Source organism: Eretmochelys imbricata, chromosome 26 (genome assembly GCF_965152235.1).
Source record: "Eretmochelys imbricata isolate rEreImb1 chromosome 26, rEreImb1.hap1, whole genome shotgun sequence".
NCBI lineage: Eukaryota > Metazoa > Chordata > Testudines > Cheloniidae > Eretmochelys > Eretmochelys imbricata.
This window is the reverse complement of record NC_135597.1, coordinates 11325148-11344797: the sequence shown is the minus strand read 5'-3', so window position 1 is coordinate 11344797 and position 19650 is coordinate 11325148. Positions and strand designations below refer to the sequence as shown.

The window sequence follows — 19650 nt, the reverse complement described above, 5'->3', positions numbered from 1 at the left end:
GACGAGCGAGCGGAGCTGCCAGGGCTGGGGCACGGAGCCACTCCAGAGGTCAGCACCGCGGAGAGCGCGCCGGCCCTGCCTTAGGCGGCTGAGCCCAGCCCAGGAGTCCGCGCTGCAGAGCGGGCCCCGCGGCGAGCAGAGCCCGGAGTCGCACCTCGTGGAGCGCAGCCGGAGCGCAGCGACCCGAGGCTCCAGCACCCTGGAGAGCGCGCTGGGTGCCCGGGGGCCTGGGTTCAGCACCAAGGACAAGGCTCCGGGGTGAGCGCCCCATGCCCCGGGCTCCCACCAGGGACCAGCACCATGGAGAGGAGGCTGAACGTGAGCCCGGAGGCGCTCGACAGGCTCCTGGAGGAGCACAACATGACCAGGGAAGAGTTCATTGCCGCCTACGGCCTCAAACCCCTCGTCTACATCCCAGAGCTGCCTCCCAGTGCCAAGGTTACCTTCCTGGTGCTCTACATCATCATCTTCACGCTGGCTCTTCTGGGCAACAGCCTGGTGGTCTACATCATCATCCGGCGGAAAGCCATGAGAACGGCCACCAATATTTTCATCTGCTCCCTGGCGTGCAGTGACCTGCTGGTCACTTTCTTCTGCATCCCTTTCACTCTCCTGCAGAACGTCTCCTCAGAGTGGCTAGGTGGTAAGTCTGCCCAAGTGGGCTCATTCCCACCCTTCCCTTTTCTTCTTTCAAGTACATAAAAGGTTGTTACAAGGAGGAGGGAGAAAAATTGTTCTTAACCTCTGAGGATAGGACAAGAAGCAATGGGTTTAAATTGCAGCAAGGGAGGTTTAGGTTGGACATTAGGAAAAACTTCCAAACTGTCAGGGTGTTAAGCACTGGAATAAATTGCCTAGGAAGGCTGTGGACTCTCCATCATTGGGGATTTTTAAGAGCAAGTTAGACAAACACTTGTCACAGATGGTCTAGATAATACTTAGTCCTGCCTTGAGTGCAAGGGACTGGACTAGATGACCTCTTGAGGTCCCTTCCAGTCCTATGATTCTTTCCCCAAGACTTGAGATCTGCTACAGGTTGGCTACTGTCCATTAACCAATCGTCCCTCCCGTGCCTTGTAGCGAGCTAGCTGGCTAAGTTATAGACCATGTCCATACTTTGTTCTTTCAAAACCAGATATTCCTCCTCTTGAGCTGAGTAAGTGGAATCATTTTAAAAGCTGTTGGAATAATTCAGATCCTTCCACACTTAACAAATCATTCCATCAGCCTCTGGGTGTGGGAGGGAGTTGTACTCCGGTAATTGCTTTTGCAAACTCTATCACAACACTGTCATGTTGCGAACAGCTCAATAAATTGGGGCTATTTCCAGTTTTTGAAAGAAATTAGGGTCACATGCAGAAAATGAACCTTCATAACCTTGTAAAAAATAAAAATGCAATAAACTCACACAAGATGGTTTTGTGTTTTGCTAACAATTTGCAATCTCCACCTCTTCGTTTTCTGTTATCTTTGTCAGCTTGCATTGTTTTCTGAGTCTCTCTTTGTAGTTACAATTCAGAACCTGTCACTTAGACTGGGAAACATGTTATTGGCTCACAAATGAGTTACGAGTGTCCCTTTATGCTGGGTATGAAAGGTAATGCTAATATCCACATTTTATCATTTAAATTTGCATGTATGTGGCTCTGGTGTTGTTATATTATTATTTATTTGTATTACCAGTGTGCCTGTGAGCCCTATTTATAGATTAGAACCCCATTGTGTTATGTAGTACCTAGTTATACAAAAGAAAATGTGGCATGTTCTGACATTCAGAGAGGAGGAGTAAAAATCACCAGGACACTAGTCAAAGGGTGTTTAATACCCACTGAAATCAAGCTATGCGCTTAGAGCTTGACAAGAATATGATAACTGAATCAATACATCAAGACACATCACACTGGGATCTTCACAAATGGCCCTAGAAGTGAAGTTTTTATTAGGCAAGAACAGAGTGAGTTCAGTCACATTGCTATTGGCTCTAAGTGGCATTCCCACAAGCAATAATCTTTTCAGTTGCTGCTTACTGTCAAAAAGTATTTCCCTCTGAAAGCAGGAGGGAAAACCAGAGGAAATGTGGCCAATCTGATTGTTAAAATCTGAATGCCCCACTGGTTGGACTGAGGGGCAAAATAGTAGTCATAAAGTTAGATAGATATGTAACTGAATAATCACTACAGGATGTCATCACTAAAACCAGACTCCAGTGCATCCCCTTAGATTCATAGGCCTGCTCTACACTACAAAGTTAGGTCAACATATGCCGTGTTAGGTCGAGTTAATAATGTATGTGTCTACACTACCGAGTCCCTTCTCCCGACCTAAAGGGCTTGTAAAGTTGACTTCTGTACTCCACTTCCGTGAGAGGCATTGTGCTTCAGTCAACAGCCACGCATCAACATGGGGATAGTGTAGACACTGTGCTGTGTAATTCGAAGGAATTGGCCTCCAGGAGGTATCCCACAGTGCTCTGCTGTGACCGCTCCAGAGAGCACTTTCAACTCCACTGCACTTCTGCCAGGTACACAGGAAACAACCCCCACCCATTGAAGCCCGGGGAACTGTGGAATTTTCATTTCCTGTTTGATCGACATGGAGAGCTTGTCAGCACAGCTGACCACGGATGCTCAAGGCTGCAAACGCACTCCAGCATGGAGGACACAGGAGACACTGGATCTTATTGCTGTGTGGGGAGAAGAGTCTGTACAGGCAGAGCTCCGAACCAGCAGAAAAAAGGCTGACATCTATGCCAAAATCGCGGTGGGCATGGAGGAGAAGGGCTACACCAGGGACACACATCAGTGCCGTGTGAAAATAAAGGAGCTTCAGCAAGCGTACCAGAAGACAAGGGAGGTGAACAGCTGCTCTGGTTCTGAGCCACAGACATGACGCTTCTATGAGGAGCTGCATGTGATTCTAGGCAGCGACCCCACCACTACCCTGAAACACTGTGTGGAGACCTCCCAGGAGCCCCGGGTGACCTCGGGCTACAACAAGGAGGGCATTGTTGACGAGAAAGAGGAGGATGAGGAGAATGCTCAGCAGGCAAGTGGAGGATCCATTATCCCCGAAAGCCAAGAACTTTTTTTAAACTCTGGAGGCCATCCCCCTCACAGGACCAGTTGGTGGTGGAGCATGATGCCGGGAAAGGCACCTCTGGTGAGTACACGTTTCCAATCAAACTGTTGGGGTTACATATTATCTTTAATGTTGAATCTGATTTAAAAAAATGGGATAGTGGCTATCGGTGGCCACTCCAGCTACGCCGAGGGTGCGCTCTGAAAAAGACTATTTATGTGCCCGGGGATGGCCCTGGAATCCTCCATGGAGCTCTCTAGGAAGCTTTCGTGGAGGTACTCTGCAATCCTTTGCAGAAGGTTTCTGGGAAGACCTGCCTTATTTCGTCCACCATGGTACTACACTTTACCGCGCCACTCCAGTATTAACTCTTCTGGCATCATTGTGGCACACAGCATTACAGCATAAGGACCAGGTCTGTACCCAGATGCTTGCAGCATCGGCTCCCTTTCTGCCTCTGTTACCCTCAGGAGAGTGATATTGCATATGGTTACCTAGGGGAAAAGGGGGAAGTTTTAAATGCTAGCCCTTAAACTGAAAACAATTTGATAAGTTTGGTGAATTCTGGGTCACACAACCATGCTTTCCTGAATCTGTCCTGGCTGTGGTTGGAAGGGATCACCCCGTATTGCAGCCAGCATTTAGAGAAGGCGGGGGGTGACACTTCCTGTTCGTCTCCCTTCCACCCCAACCCAGGGCTGCTTTTGTAACAATGAAACTATTTGTGCGGCTTTACGCTGGTGCCTGTCCTCAAGCACCATCCTGGTTGCTATGGGAAAGGGGTCTGGGCTGAGGTTGGAACCACTGATCCCAAGGATGTCTTATTAAAAGCTGCAGCACAAGATCTCTTCCCCCGCCTCATGGCCTTACTCACTATGGCTGGAGCAGCAAACCGACTGTTGCAGTAGCCCGTGGTTGTGGTTACACTGTGGCTTGCAGGAAAGTGCATTGAGGGGTGTTACTTTTTATACAAAGATTTAGCCTTGCACCAGAAACAATTTATGCTCTGTCAGTGCTACCCTTGTGCTTTGTACTTTTTGCAGCTGAAACCTTGTCCGTCGGTGCATCCTCCACACCAGGACAGAGACTTTCCCTGATTAGAAGGCTGAAAAAGAAGACTCAGGAGGACATGTTCAAGGAGTTAATGTGCGCCTCCGAGAGTGACAAGATGGAGCTCAGGGCACGGAGGACTGCACTGTCCGACAGCCTGCACAACGACCACGAGGACAGGAGAGCATGCAGGGAACATGAGTGTGACACGCAGAACGAAATGGTGCAGATTATGAGGGAGCAAACAGACATGTTGAGGCATCTGGCTGAGGTTTAAGAAAGGCAGCTGGATGCTAGCGTCCTGCTGCAGCCTATGCTGAACCTGCTGCCATTGTCGCCAAGTTCCACATCCTTCCCTCCCAGACATTCTAGGATGCGGGGGCAATGGGGGGAAAGTCCAGTGTCCCTTGCACTCTACTCCAGGGGAGGGTACAAGGACCAGAAGGCGCCCATTCCCACACTTTTGATTGTTATTGCAGGGCAGTTGTAAGCAAGTTGTCCTTGTTTCTCCCTTTTACCCCACTCCCACCTCGGTGTTATCAGCCCCTTAGCCCTAGGTTATCATAATTTTCTTTGACATCTCTCTATGTTTGTGAGCATAAAAGAAATTAATGGATTGAGGAGAAACGGCTCTTTATTAATTCAGCACACAACGGTTAGTGGGGGTGTAGTTTACAGGGGGCTAAATGCAATGAAGGGAACAGCTAGGTAAGGAACAACACACATAAGTGTCACATTACTGTGGGGCATTGATTAAACTAGTTTTCAAAGTCTCACAGAGATGCAGCACACCTCGATGTGCTCTTCTTATTGCCCTGCTGTCTTGCAGCTCAAAACTGGCTGCCAGCTACTCTACCTTAATGCCCTACCCCACCGGAAACTTTTCTCCCTTTGTTTCACAGATATTATGGAGCACACAGCAGGCAGCAACAACAGTGGGGATAGTAAGGCACTGAATGGGGATACTGCTTTCACTGAGGTCTAACCTAATAAGCAAACTATGCCAGTGGGCTTTTAAACATCCAAAGGCACATTCCACCACCATTCTGCACTTGCTCAGCCTATGGTTGAACCGCTCCTTGCTGCTGTCCAGGCTGCCAGTCTACGGCTTCATGAGCCATGGGAGCAAGGAGTAGGCTGGGTCTCCCAGGATCACGATTGGCATTTCAACATCACCAATGGTTATTCTGTAGTCTGGAAAGAAAGTTCCTGCTTGCTACTTTCTGAACAGACTGGAGTTCCTAAAGATCCGTGAGTCATGCACCTTTCCGACCATCCCACGTTGATGTTGGTGAAGTGGCCCCTGTGATCCACCAGTGCTTGCAACACCATTGAGAAGTACCCCTTTGGTTTATGTACTCTTTGGCAAGGTGCTCTGGTGCCAAGATAGGGATATATGTTCCATCTATTGCCCCACCACAGTTAGGGAACCCCATCACGGCAAAATCATTCACTATGTCCTGCACGTTGCCCAGAGTCACTACCCTTCTTAGCAGAAGTCTATTGATTGCCCTGGCAACTTGGATCACAGCAGACCCCATGGTAGATTTAACCACTCTGAATTGGTTCCCCACTGACCGGTAGCAGTCCGGCATTGAAAGCTTCCACAGAGCTATCGCCACTCACTTCTCAACTGTCACAGCAGCTCGCCTTTTAGTATTGCTGCACTTCAGGGCTGGGGAAAGCTCTTCGCACAGTTCCATGAAAGTGGCGTTGTGCGTTCGAAAGTTCCGCAGCCACTTCTCATCATTCCATAGCTGCATAACTAGGTGGTCCCACCAGTCAGTGCTTGTTTCCCAGGCCCAGAAGCGGCACTCCACTATGTCAAGGTGATGCACGATTGTTGCCACCATCTGCAAATTGCTCCGCTCCCAGGCTTCCAGCAGGGCTGCTTGCATGGCATCATGTTGTTCTGCGCAGCGGCTCCTGCTCCAGCTGAGTAAATACTGCAGGATAAGGTGCGAGGTGTTTGTAATGCTCACAACAACAGTGTACTGCTGAGCGGGGTCCATGCGTGCCATGCTATGGCATCTGCGCGGGTGACCCAGGCTGAGGAAAAAAGGCGTGAAAAAGGCTTGGTTTGTTTGCCGCTGAGTTCAGGGAGGAAGGGAAGTAAGTGCATCATGGGAGGCCAGTGCCATGTTCCCATAACCACCTGTGCAAATAAATGTTTTGGTCCCATGAAGCATTGCAAGCCCAACCCAACGTTCCATTTGGCTACGTGCACTGTGGGATAGCTACCCACAGTGCAGCGCTCCGTGAGTCAATGCAAGCCCTGCTAGTGAGGATGTGCTCTGCCAACACCATGAACATAGTGGGGACATGCAAAATCAACTTGCTTAAATTGGAGGCTCAATGTCGACTTAAACAAAATGGACCTAATTTTGTAGTGTAGACATACTCATATATTCCATTGTGAGTCTGACCTCCTGTAGAGCACAAAGGATAGAAATTCCCTAAAAATACTTCCTAGAGCATATTCTTTAGGTTATAAATGTGATCAAGTCATGATCATTTGTACCTAAACTACGGTTGATTTTTAGTTCCTTAATCAGTTTCTCTTTATCTGTTAAGACAAGATCTAATAAAGAGTTCCCCCATGCTGGCTGCACAACTTTTTGAGTTAAGAAATGGTCATCTATCATTTCTGCAATTGTAACTCATTAGCCAGAGTGTGTTATACATGTACTCCTCTGTATCTGATCCACAGACGATATGGGCTGTTACAAGCCCAGAGCTACAGAGCCTGGCTCTTTGGCTACAGCTGTAGAGGCTAGGGATGGCTGGCAAACAAGAATTCCATTTCATGAACAATGCTGAGCTTTTGAGATCTGTTTTCATTCTGATTCAGAACAAAACTGAGACCTTTTGAAAGTTATGGGAAAAAATGTGAGAGGGGGAAAGAGACCCCAGCAAGCTCAGAATAGCCCATAACCTGGTGGTAGGGCATTCACCCAGGATGCGGAAGAAACAGGTTTATGTCCTAGCTCTGCCTGATTTGAAGCAGGAACTTGAAGCAGAATTTTGACATCCCCAGTGAGAGCTTTAACCACTGGGGTAGAAAGTCAGTCTCTCCTATTGGAGCTGTTCCACTTTGTATAAATAATGAACTATTCATTGGGGCAGACTTAAAGACTGATGTTTAGGGCATTCACCCAAGATGTAGGAGACCCAGGTTCAAGATCCTGCTCCAAATCAGAAAGATCATGTGTATGACTAGAGCAACTCCAAATCAGACAGAGCAGAGACTTGAATCTGTGTCTCCCCACAACCTGCATCAATACCCTCACCACCAGGCTATTAGCTATTCTGGGGTCCCTCTCCTTCCCCACAGAAATTCCATCCCGGATGTGAGAAACCTTCATCATGAACATTGATGGAAAGAGGTATGTTCTTGTTTTGACAAATTGGCATTTTCCAATGGAAAAAACACTCAGTCAAAAAAATCCCAGCCACTCCAGTAGATACTCATGTCCATGGTCCCCAGTTCATCCCCACTTTTGGGCCAAGATGCCAGTCATCCCTGGGGAATGCCTTGACACAACGTTCCCTGTTCATCTCTGCTTAATAGTGACAGTGTAAATTGCCTTAAAGGGCCTGACGTACACAAGTTTACTTCTGCAACTCCACTGATCATAACTGAGCTATTTCTGATTTACTCCAGTGCAAATGTGGGAGAACTGGGCACAAAACAGTGCCTGTGTTGGTTATCTTTCCACTCATTTTGTTTCAGGGATGTATCACAGAGAGAAAAACTGGATTCGTTTCTTTTGTCCAGGCAGTATGGGAAGTGAGGACACATTTTATGTTTACGCATCATTCACTTTCACCTTTCATTTTAAGTTGCTGCCCATGTGAGCAACTCACTACATCTTTTTATTCTATTCTGGGGTTTGATTCATTCGCCAGAGTGATGAATTGATGATTCTGATCTGGCGACATTTTACACCCATGACAAGGCAAGCAAGAATTAGTCTCAGATTCTTGTCCTAGAGTTGCATAGATCTCTATGACTAATTTACATTGCTTGTTTGCCAAATCTTCCCCCATTTCTAGTAGTTGTTTCAACATGGTCAGGATTTTTGATTTCTCCCTGGGCTTCCTGCTGATCCATGTAATTGTTTGGTGTTACTGCTGTTTTTTTTTTGCTGAAAATAATATCCCCTCAATATTTCCTTTGGATAAGCCACCAGGGCTTTGCAGCATTGTAGGTATGGTAACAGACTGGTACCACTTTTCTATATGCCTATATTCTATTTTTATATTTTCTTTTAATACCAGATTAAAGATAGATAATTAAGAAAAGTCCAAGATGTTGTGTGGATTTAAATTAATGGGACTATTTACATGGGTGAGACAACAGAATTTGGCTGCTGATCAGCATGAAGAGGGAATTCTCACATGTGGGTCCTTATCATAGTCCTGAATTCAGCAGTCCATCGTTCAGCAAAGAGCATAAGCACATTTTGAACCTTTAGCTTAATTGACTTCAATGGGACTTAAGACACATGCTTTAGTGCTTTGCTGAAAGGGGTGGACTTAAGCCCAAAAACGTTTTGCTGAATTGTGCCATAATGTTTAGGGCAGCATCCATTGAAGTCGTCCCCAAAAGTCCTTCAGCCCACAGTTCACAGGGTGAGTAAGACAGACAGAAGCTGTCCACTCGCACTTTAACAAAATGCTCATCTAACCCCAGGCCCTTGCTCCATGTTTAACGTGGCTCTCTGCCATGGCTGCCTTTCCGAAAAGGAAAATGATTAACCTCCATGACATGGTCCACTTGTTATATTTGCCCTATATTGCAAAAATTATGAACTCCACTTAGGCCATCCTGTGTACTTGCCTGCCCAACTCAGTATACTCATCTCTACTTGAAGGGTACCTCTACACTGCAGTTGGGGGTGTGAATGGCAGCCCATGTCGATGTACCCAGGCCAGCTCTACTCTGGCTAACTCACTAACAGTAGACGTGAAGATGTCACACCCTGGCTGTATAAGCCCACCTGGGTCTCCAGGTACGTACTCACTTGTGCAGCCCACACTGCTGCCCGCACTTCTGCAGCCTCACTTCTATTTTTAGCAAGTACAGCTAGCACAGGGACTTCTACATGAGCTGCCATTTTAGACCCCTGGCTGCAGTGTAGGCATAATACCTTGACTGAGCTCCTCACTTTCTCACCCAAGCTATAGCAAAGCCCCGTGGGTGAAATTCAACCCCCTACAAAAATCTATGCACCACCTAAGTCCTTACGCTGGCCTTCTGCACAGGAGTGAATTCCACATTCTCAGTACCAGCTCAAGAATGCTTTTGTTCTCTGGTGTTTCCTGAAGTCCCATCCATCAGCTTTAAATGGTTTCTCCTCTTTCCCTTAGTTCTCTGCTGAACGTTTTCTTTGTGTTGATCTTAAGCTGAAGTGACCTGCGCCAAGCTTTTTGCCGAGGTTTCCTGCTGCAGAAGAAAGACTCCGCTGTTTTCTCTCGCTTTTAATATCTTTGATCAATGGTGCAGTAGTTTCAACTATAATAATGCTCGGTGCTATGATCTGTTCTTTAGCAACTGGCAAAACAGTTTCTCTTGTTTTCATTATCAGTTCCTTCATCCCTTAAGGCACATAGAAATATCACAGAATCCTTATATTTTAATCAGGGCTTTGTGGCCTTCTCTACAAAAGGTATATGGGTGAGATCCCCAGGTAGGGTAAATCAGTGTACTCCAATGAAATCAATAGTATAATGCCAGTTTACCCCAGAGAACCATCTGGTGTGTATGTGTAGCTAGGCATTTTATTGATCTCTGTATCTATATATATTATATACACACACACGCACACTTTTCATATGAATTCAGGAGTGGGGAAAAAATGGAGACAACCTAAAGAAAACCATGTCTCAGGAGAACATCTTAAAACATCCATTGTATCCCACATGCTGCCTGCTCATCCTCCAGTGCAGAAAGGCCCCAAACACAACTGAACCACTGGGGCAGGATACTAGGAATCCATTCTCTGAGTTTTGGCACCCCCTACGCATATGGGGGATTGCTCCTCGAAAAGCTCCTTTAATGACCATGTGCTGGGCTGGAGGTTCTCCTGCCGTCGGGGTCTCTGCTCCTGTCCTCCGATGGAGGGGGCTCTAGGGCTGCAGAGACCTCTCCTTCCCCAAATTTGAGGCTGGAAAGTCCACAGGCTGTACTTGTTCTCTTCTATAATTTGATTCAAATTTCGAGTTTTTTCTCCCTATTGCTCTGAGTGCATCATCAGAAAGTAGCTTCTAGCCAATTTGTTCTCTGTTTATTACTACCTGAGGTGATGCAGCTCATAGGTGGAAACACAGCTCTCTCCTGTTTCATCATGCCAACCAGGTGCATTTTTAGGGTGGTAAATGTGCTTGTGGAGCTGGTGTTTCATCTGAATCATCGCAAGTAATGCTCTAAATGAGCAAGTCCTGGAAATCCTCTCTGATCCTTATAACTAAGAAGAATGACTGAGGATCAGTTACATTTCCCACAATCAGAAACTCTTATTCTGGTGCCATCTGGGGAGCCCAGCTGTAGACTGTGGCATGCAGAGCTGTTCCATCCCATGATTTATCTAGTCTGATTTTCAGTGACTCAAGTGTTGGCGTTTCTAGCACTTGAGAAGAAGAAGGGTAGGTAAGGCACAGGACTAGGAGTTCTGTTATTTGCCTAACCACAGATTTCCTGGGCCTAATCCACTATTACCCTGCACTTTGGGGGGTCATTCACACAGTGCAAAGTGAGTAACACAGTAGCAAATCAGACTGGCAGCATTTTAGCTGCACAAGGCACAGGGCAAGGGTGAAACACACCCCTTGTGAGGTCAAGTCACATCATCTCTTTGTGCTTCAATTCTCCCCTCTGTAAAATGGGATACCACCTCCGTCTCTCACAGCAGTGTTGTGAGACTAGATTAATTAACGTTTGCCAAGTGCTCTCAAATCCCTCCTGCACTGTGCTAGCACTCACTGCAAACCAAAAATAATATTATTCCCTTGGAGAAACTATTCCACTCTCTAACTGATCTAGATTCTCTCCAATACCTATTGCAATGATACAAGTTATTATAAAACTCTTAGCATAGTTGTAATTAGAAGGGAGTCTTAAAAGGGATCTCAGCGTTCAAAGGACACCAATCGTGACAGCCAGAGCATGAAACGTTGGCAGGAAAAGAGGCCAAACCCAATTTTCACTGCCTTGAAGATATGCAGCATGGGACATCTGATGCAACTAAAGTTTCCCCAAGCAATAATACCCAGGGCCTCGCTTGTCAGGGTTGCTAAGCACGTCGGCTTCGACGGGAGCTGCCAGCGGTCAGGAATTCTGAAAAAAGCCCTGCCCCAATTGAGAAAGAACGAATCGCCAGCTCTCTCACTGGGAGAAACCGAAGAGGAGAGTCCCATATTCTAAGAATAAAGGATGAACCTTTAACTTTGCACAGTACTCGGCTACTACACTGGCAAGTGCCATTGAAAGAGGGAAGAGATGTGGCTGTAAGAAAGGCTGCAGCTCAGCGAGATGTAGCTCAGCTTGTCTTTCGCAGAATGCCAAGCTCAGCGTCTCGATCAGTTCTTCAGCCTGAACACACTCTCCGCCCTTCCTATCTGCTTCCCCCTCCTGCCCAATCACGCACCCAGTGAAGATGCACACCTGCAGTGCCTTGAGCCTCAGCCCCCTACACCATACGTTTAGTTATAGCACATGCATGGCAGCTACTGTTTCATGAAAGAACTTACTTTTGATTCCTCCCCGACTGGTAAATCTTCTCCCAAACCATATCTTGTCCCCACTGAGAACAATTTGTGACATCTTTTCTAAAACCCATAAAAAGCCACTTCGTCCCCATCTTCTTTGGCAAGGGTTCACTCGTGCAATTAGTTTGTTTTCTCTGCGTGAGAGAGACAGAGAGAACTGTTGCTGGTAAAGTCTGCTTGCAAAACTACTATTTCCCCTTCATCAAGGAGGGAATTGAGAAGGTGTCCTTGGGAAACAATCTAGCCCTAGAAGAGTAGCAAAGGCAGCTGGTCCAGCATCCCTGGAAGGCATTGTTATTTCTCCTGACCTCTTCAGGTTGGCTCCAGCTAGTGTCTCAAGCAATATCCCCTCCAGCCCAGCTCTGGCACTAAGTGCCACTCAAGAGCCCTAATACAATAAATATTAGTTCAAGTTTGACTTATTTAATTATTGGGCTGAGCCAGAGATCCAGAGGCTCTGAAATTAATTTTATACAAATCCCAGGTATTATATTAAAAGTACATACTATTTTTGGTTGGTTGGCCAAATAGATTAATTTAAAATGTCTAGTGCCTCTGAAATATTCTGTCTAGGTTCAGCTGAGCAAGGGGAAATATCTTTTTAAAGCAGCAGTGGATGTTTTATAGAAATGTTTTGGGGGGGGAAATGATGATGCAGGAACAATGCTGCTTTCAGTTATGATATATTTTCTTCTGGGTCTTCATATTTCTCTTCTCTGTCTTAGGGCTTATCTCCATGGGGAAAGTAGTGCAGAATAAATTAGGGTATGAATTTAAAACACAATAGCTATTCCAAAGTGGACTAAACTAAACAGAACAAAGGCGCTCAGTGCAGAATAGTGTGTCCATAAGGAGAGGCAATGCAGAATAGCTATTTTGGGCTATCTCCCCATGTAGACAAGCCCTTAGAGCTGTATAACTATCCCTCCGTAGGAAGGAGAATAAGCTGAATAAGCTATGCTGGTATAAGGCACTTTTATACAGGCATAAATGCATCCACACTAGAGTGTTTACTGGGTTAGCTATATCTGTAAAAAAATCATACCCCTAACTGACATAGTTATACTGGAATAATTTTTCTAGTGTAGACTAGCTCTTAGGCTGAGGGAATCATAGACATGTAGGGCTGGAAGGACCTCAAGAAGTCATCAAGTCCATCCCGCCCCCATGCTGAGGCCAAATTAAGTATACCTAGATCAGTGATACTCAGACTGAGGCTTATGAGCCATAAGTGGCTCTTTAATGTCTCTCCTGCAGTTCTTTGCAGCATGTATTAAAACACTGTGTGATTGAATTATTAACCAAAGTTATTAACCAATCAGGAGGCTTCTGCTATGTTATTAACCAATTGTCCTTGATAAAATATTGGATCAGTCATTTTGCTGCCAGAATGAATATATATAGGTAAATGAAACAATGAATTCACACAACTGTGGTTCTTTTGGGTAATGCTGATTGCTAATTTGGCTCCTGAACCACTGAGGTCTGGGTATCACTGACCATCCCTGACAAGGGTCAGTCTAACTTGTTCTTAAAAACTTCACAAATTCCCAACAAAGCACAGCTTCATGGTTCACAGGATCCCTCCTGTCCTGGTACTTCCATGAGCTAACAGTACTTATACCCCATCCTCTCACTTAACATCAGAACTGCCTGAAAATTTTTGCAATGTCAAAACTAGTGGCGCAGGGGGTTACGATCGGAAAAAATACCTATGACATTTTTGTGATTTCCCCACCCTTTTTTTTTTTTTTTTTTTAATATGAGCTGGCAACATTTTGGAAAATGTCATAAAAAGGGGGAAACAGAGAAAATTATCACAATCCCCTCCCTCCTCTTTTCCGAGCAACTTTACTGAAGATTCTCTGGGTGTTTTGCAAAAAGAAAAGGAATACTTGTGGCACCTTAGAGACTAACCAATTTATTTGAGCAAATAAATATTTTTTGAAAATAAATATTTTCAAATATTATTTGAGCATAAATATTTATGCTCAAATAAACTGGTTAGTCTCTAAGGTGCCACAAGTACTCCTTTTCTTTTTGCGAATACAGACTAACACGGCTGTTACTCTGAAATCTGGGTGTTTTGTTCTTCACATCAAAGCTAGGAGAAGTTAACACCAACTTTTATCTCAACTTTACATCCAGCTAACTCAGACTCCGCGTCTTCCCTGATTTGCATTCGCAGAGCCCAGCACTGCCATGTAAATGGTGAGCCCTGAGCCCGTCCAGCCACCTCCCACACCTGACAATCAATCTGTTTCACACAAATGCCTGAAACTGAATTTACCAAGAGGAGCTGCAACGATTGCCCATAAGAGGACCCTGAACCTTCAGAATGCACTCTTTCAGGGTAGGTCACTAAGCTCCAGGTTAGGTGGCCATCAGGTCACACGTATTGCTGCTGACGTTGGATTAGTTTATTTCCTCTTTGCGCGTTCACCTTGCCTTTGTGTTGCTCTGGCTGGTGATATTGTAAGGGATGCAACAGTGAGAGTAGTTTTGCAGTCTTTCAGAGTAACAGCCGTGTTAGTCTGTCTTTGCAAAAAGAAAAGGAGGACTTGTGGCACCTTAGAGACTAACCAATTTATTTGAGCATGAGCTTTCGTGAGCTACAGCTCACTTCATCGGATGCATACCGTGGAAACTGCAGTAGACATTATATACACACAGAGACCATGAAACAATACCCCCTCCCACCCCACTGTCCTGCTGGTAATAGCTTATCTAAAGTGATCATCAAGTTCGGCCATTTCCAGCACAAATCCAGGTTTTCTCACCCTCCGCCCCCCCCCCCCACAAACTCACTCTCCTGCTGGTAATAGCCCATCCAAAGGTCACTTTGGATGGGCTATTACCAGCAGGAGAGTGAGTTTGTGGGGGGGGGCAGAGGGTGAAATGGCCGAACTTGATGATCACTTTAGATAAGCTATTACCAGCAGGACAGTGGGGTGGGAGGGGGTATTGTTTCATGGTCTCTGTGTGTATATAATGTCTACTGCAGTTTCCACGGTATGCATCCGATGAAGTGAGCTGTAGCTCACGAAAGCTCATGCTCAAATAAATTGGTTAGTCTCTAAGGTGCCACAAGTACTCCTTTTCTTTTTGCAGTCTGTGACCTTGTATACACCTAAAACTCAGACCGACCTAGCTATGTCGCTCAGGGGGGTTAAAAAATTCTCAGCCCCAAGAGACATAATTAAGGGGACCTAGGCTCTAGTGTAGACAGCGCTAGGTTGCAGGAAGAATTCTTCCATCAGCTTAGCTACCGCCTCTGGAGGGGGTGGATTTACTACAGCGATGGAAGAAAACGTTGCATTGCTGAAGCAAGCGTCTAGGCTGTGTAGCTGCAGCTGCACCACTGTAGTGTGGACACAGCCTGTGTCTATTTTAGGTAGCTTGCCCCTGCTTGTAATTCAGGTCAGTGGGAGATACACATTGTAGGATCTGGCCCTTTATACATTGGTTTAAATGTCTGAGCATCTCAATGACATTTTAAAAGTGGAAACTGACACAAATAAATAAGCCAACTGATCTTTGCCAATATAATATTTTTGTTTCCCTGGAGGCAACAGTGGCTGTAAAAATCTATACTGGCAACAGTAACTTCACTCTGTCTGAACCTTTCCCAGCTTGATGAGAGCATCAGTTAAAATGTTTGGATTGGCCACAGGAGGAGGGTCATGAGTAAAATGCAGGGGGGTAGTAGATCTGAGCTGTTGAAGCTGATTAGTACTTTTGGACTGGGAGCAGCGTTTTTTTATCCAGCGTTTTGATCCTCTTTGAACCAGACTCGCTTTGCGATTTGAAGAAAAAAAAAATTGTCAGCAAATTGCTTTGCTGGCCAAGGTATTTCCGGCCATGAAATCCAATTTAGGGGGAGTATTAGAGACTTTGAAAGACTTTGAAAGTATTAGAGACTTAGACTGTAATCTGTTATATCAGAGTAAGGACAGACAGCACGAGTGGTCTCTAACCCTCTATTCTGTGGAAAATTTAACTCAACCTTTGGGGCAAAGGATCAATCCACTTTGGTTTCCAAGGCTCCCATTTAAAACATGGCCTTACCTGGAGTGGGAAAATGCATTACCTAAACCATTTGAAATAATGAGGTTAAATACGATTTTGCCTTTTGTGAGAACAAGGATAGTTGCGTTTCAGCGTGGTTAACTCCAGAGACCCACAATCAGCCAACACATTTTTAAACGCAATGGATCCCTGCCTACACTAAGGATATGTCTACACTGGACAGAAAATCCCACACTGCCTCAGAGCCTGGGTCAACTGGTTTGGGCTGCGGGGCTAAAATTAGCAGTGTAGATATTTCAGCCCGGGGGAAAGTCCAGTCTCTGAAACCCAGCAGTGAGCATCAAGATCCCTGGGATTCTATTCCCAGCTTGGCCACTGGCCTGCTGAGTGACCTTGGCAAGTCACTTCCCCGCTCTGTACCTCAGTTTCCCCATCTGACAAATGGGGATAATGACACTAACATCCTTTATAAATCATCTGGAGCCCTACTGATGAAAAGTGCTATTTAAGAGCTAGGGATTCTTATAACATTAAGCACAGGAGTAGTGCCGGTAAAGTCAATGGTTCTGCTCATGTGCTTAAAGTTAAGTATGTACTACAAGGCTTTGCTGGATTGTGGGGGAGAGTGGAAGGGTCCATGAGCCAGATTTTCAAAAGTATTTAGGTGCCTAAAGATGTAGAAGGGCACCTAGTGGAATTTTCAAAAGCACTTAAGACCTTCCATGGGGAGTTAGGTGCCTAACTTGCTCTGACGCTCAGGTAAACCCCTCTAGGTGCCTCTCTGCATCTTCAGGCATCTAAATATCTTTGGAAATCTGGCCCCATATGACCAAGGGTACATTATTTAATTGCTCTGTGCCTCAGTTTCTCTCTCTGGAAAGTTCTACATCACAGAGGTGTTGTGAAACTTAATTAACTGCCTATCATGCTGGCCACTATTGTCTTGATTCCTTGTGGTCCCCCATTTGTCTGCACCCATCTGTTGTCTCTTGACTTGTACTGAGGTTGTAAGCTCTTTGGATCAGGGAAGGTCTTCTGTTTTGTTTGTACAATACCTAGTGCAACAGAGTCCTGATCCATGACTAAGGCCCCCAGATGCTATGATAACACCATTAATTGTTTTCAAAACTCTCAGAGATATGTAACAAAAGGTGCCAAAGATATACATAGAATATCAGGGTTGGAAGGGCATCTAGTCCAACCTGCTGCTCAAAGCAGGACCAATCCCCAATTTTTGCCCCATATCCCTAAGTGGCCCCCTTAAGGATTGAACTCACAACCCTGGGTTTAGCAGGCCAAAGCTCAAACCACTGAGCTATCCCTCCCACCCCATACAGGTTATTATGAATACAGGTTATTATGATTTATAGGTTATAATACAGGTTATTATGAATTTATAGTTACAATATTATCAGCATTCATAATTCTCCAACTCTGTCAGAGGGTTTTTTCCCTTGTACACTGACAATGTGTTTTTATTTCATCTTTTAATTTTTTTCCCCCTCAAATACAAAAAGGAACAAAAAAAGCAAAACCATAAACAGCACACAGGGAAAACTGCCTGAGAACAGGAGATGGAAGACAAGAGTACAATTCAAATTTCCGGTGCACAGTTAGAACAAATGAGGTACACCGAGGACAGCTCTAAAGCAGAGATTCCCTAACTTTTTTCAACACTGCCATTTGGAGACCCATGCCCATGCATGCTCTGCATCCCCCCCCGCCTGGCACTACCCAACCCCCTTATTTCCCCAACATGCCACCTCCTCCTGCAGCTCCAGCCAGTCTCCCTCACCTCGCAGCCAAGCCACAATCCCCACCAGACTGCACACACTGCCCCCAGCTGCCTCCTGCTGCCACTGACCCAGCATTCGGAGTGGAGTGCAACAGGCAACCATAGGGGCTGGCCTGCTCCCCAACGACTCCCCGCCAGATACCCCCTGCCCAGCATCAGGCTGTCAACAGGGCTGACTTGCCCCCTAGCCGCTCTGCTGGCTGCCACTCCCCAGAAAGCAGCAAGGACATGGAAATGCTCCATCCTATGCTTGAGTCCTGTCAGCCCCAAGTCTCTTTACCCGGGCTAGGAGGTTCATGCCCAGCTGCAGTGCAGACACACTCATACAGGCCCAGATCCAGCAAACGTTCTGCATGTGCTCAACTTTAAGCCATTATTAATATATTACTATAATGCCCAGGGACCAACTAAAAACTGGGTTCTATGATGCTAGGCATTGTGATAACATAGTCATAGACAGTCCCTGCCACAAAGAGCTTACGATCTAACTGTCTGAAACCAGATAACTTTTTTTTTTTAAAAACAGCTTTCTAGCTGGAACAATCTTTGTGTTAGCAGCTCCCAACACAGCACCTCTGTGTCTCATTCTCTCTCTCTCTCTCTGTCACTCTCTCTGTGTGTGTTTTAAACTGACACTGAGGAGTTGAAAGTCATCCAGCTTCTCAGCCATGTGGGTTTTGTTGCAATGTATATTTCCATGCTAAACCCTTTCATAAACCTGCTCGAAGAATGCACTTTAGCAAATTTAGCTGGATGTAATGGACAGAGGAGACTAAGGATAACAAAAGGTAAAGGAGGGAAAGGATAAAACCAGGATCTTGGGGTTAATTTTTCATGAACTTGGCAGGGAAGACAGGGTACAGTTTATAGGAATGGTAATACCTGTGGAGTGTAATGACACTTGAAGGTGGCTCCCATAAAGATGTTTATTTGAGATCAGGAAAAGCAAGACCCTCAGCAGGTACAAATCAGCTTAGGTCAGCTGAGCTATACTGATTTACACAAGCAGAGAATCTGGCTCTAAAGTGTTTTGCAGAAGTTCAGTGAAAATTCAATATGTGATTCACCCCTCTTCTTCCTCCCTCAGGTTATCTTGTTACTACTAAAAGTGAAAAACAGGTGTTTCATTAAGTGTTTGAGGCTAGGGATTAAGGGCGGGTGCAACTGCAGAGGCGGTGGGAAGATTCTGGATTTACAAAGGCATAACTGTGCTCAGGATCCAATCCCTGCTTCTGCAGCATTTGCCCTGTTTCTTCAGAGCCTCGGCTAATTGTACATGATCCCCTGCGTTTAGAAAAGAACCTGTAAGGTACATAAGTATACAGTGAGGGCTCTGAGTTTTATGGAGAACACAGAGGTTAATAACCTTATCTCTTGTGCTGCTTCCCAGCCCTGAATCACACACTGGGTTGAAAGTATGCTATTTATACAGTGCTTGGGGCAATAGATATTTGCTACCTGCTGCAACTTGGCCAACAAGATTCTCTGCTGGTAACACTGATTGTTATTTTGGGGGCAAGAGTAGGTGGCTGTGTCATTGGGGTGCCTGGCCCACTGCCCTGCTCAGAACAATGCACAGAGTAATACTTCTGTTCCTCCCGGTTCCACGTACTTGTCCCAGCTATTAACGTTAGCTGTACAGTGCACGTGGCCCCAGGGAGCTCCCAAGCAGCTGCAGCTAAACTCCAACAAACAGTCCTAGGAGCAGAGCTGTGCTAAGCCAGGAATCTCAACACTTTAAACCTTTGCTTTCATTCCAAATCAGAATTAGATGTCAACATTCGGTGTCTCCCACAAGGTGAAGTCATCCCAGTGATTGCTTTTGGGGTCAGTTGAATCATTTTGTTTCGACATCAGCAAAACATTTTGCTTCGAAGGAGACTTTTTATAGTGCATTATAAAAATGATATAAATGATCATATAAATAT

At 45.6% G+C, this 19650-nt stretch overlaps 1 protein-coding gene across 1 annotated transcript in view; it reads left to right on the top strand.

Annotated features, from left to right (window-relative positions):
* The first annotated feature begins 300 nt into the window (after nt 1-300).
* The window catches only part of LOC144257725 (pyroglutamylated RF-amide peptide receptor-like), an 83878-nt gene continuing 64528 nt past the window's right edge, over nt 301-19650 (top strand). The window contains exon 1 of the mRNA XM_077805811.1: nt 301-643. Within this exon, the coding sequence (XP_077661937.1) occupies nt 301-643 (343 nt within the window). The remainder of the gene's footprint in view (nt 644-19650) is intronic.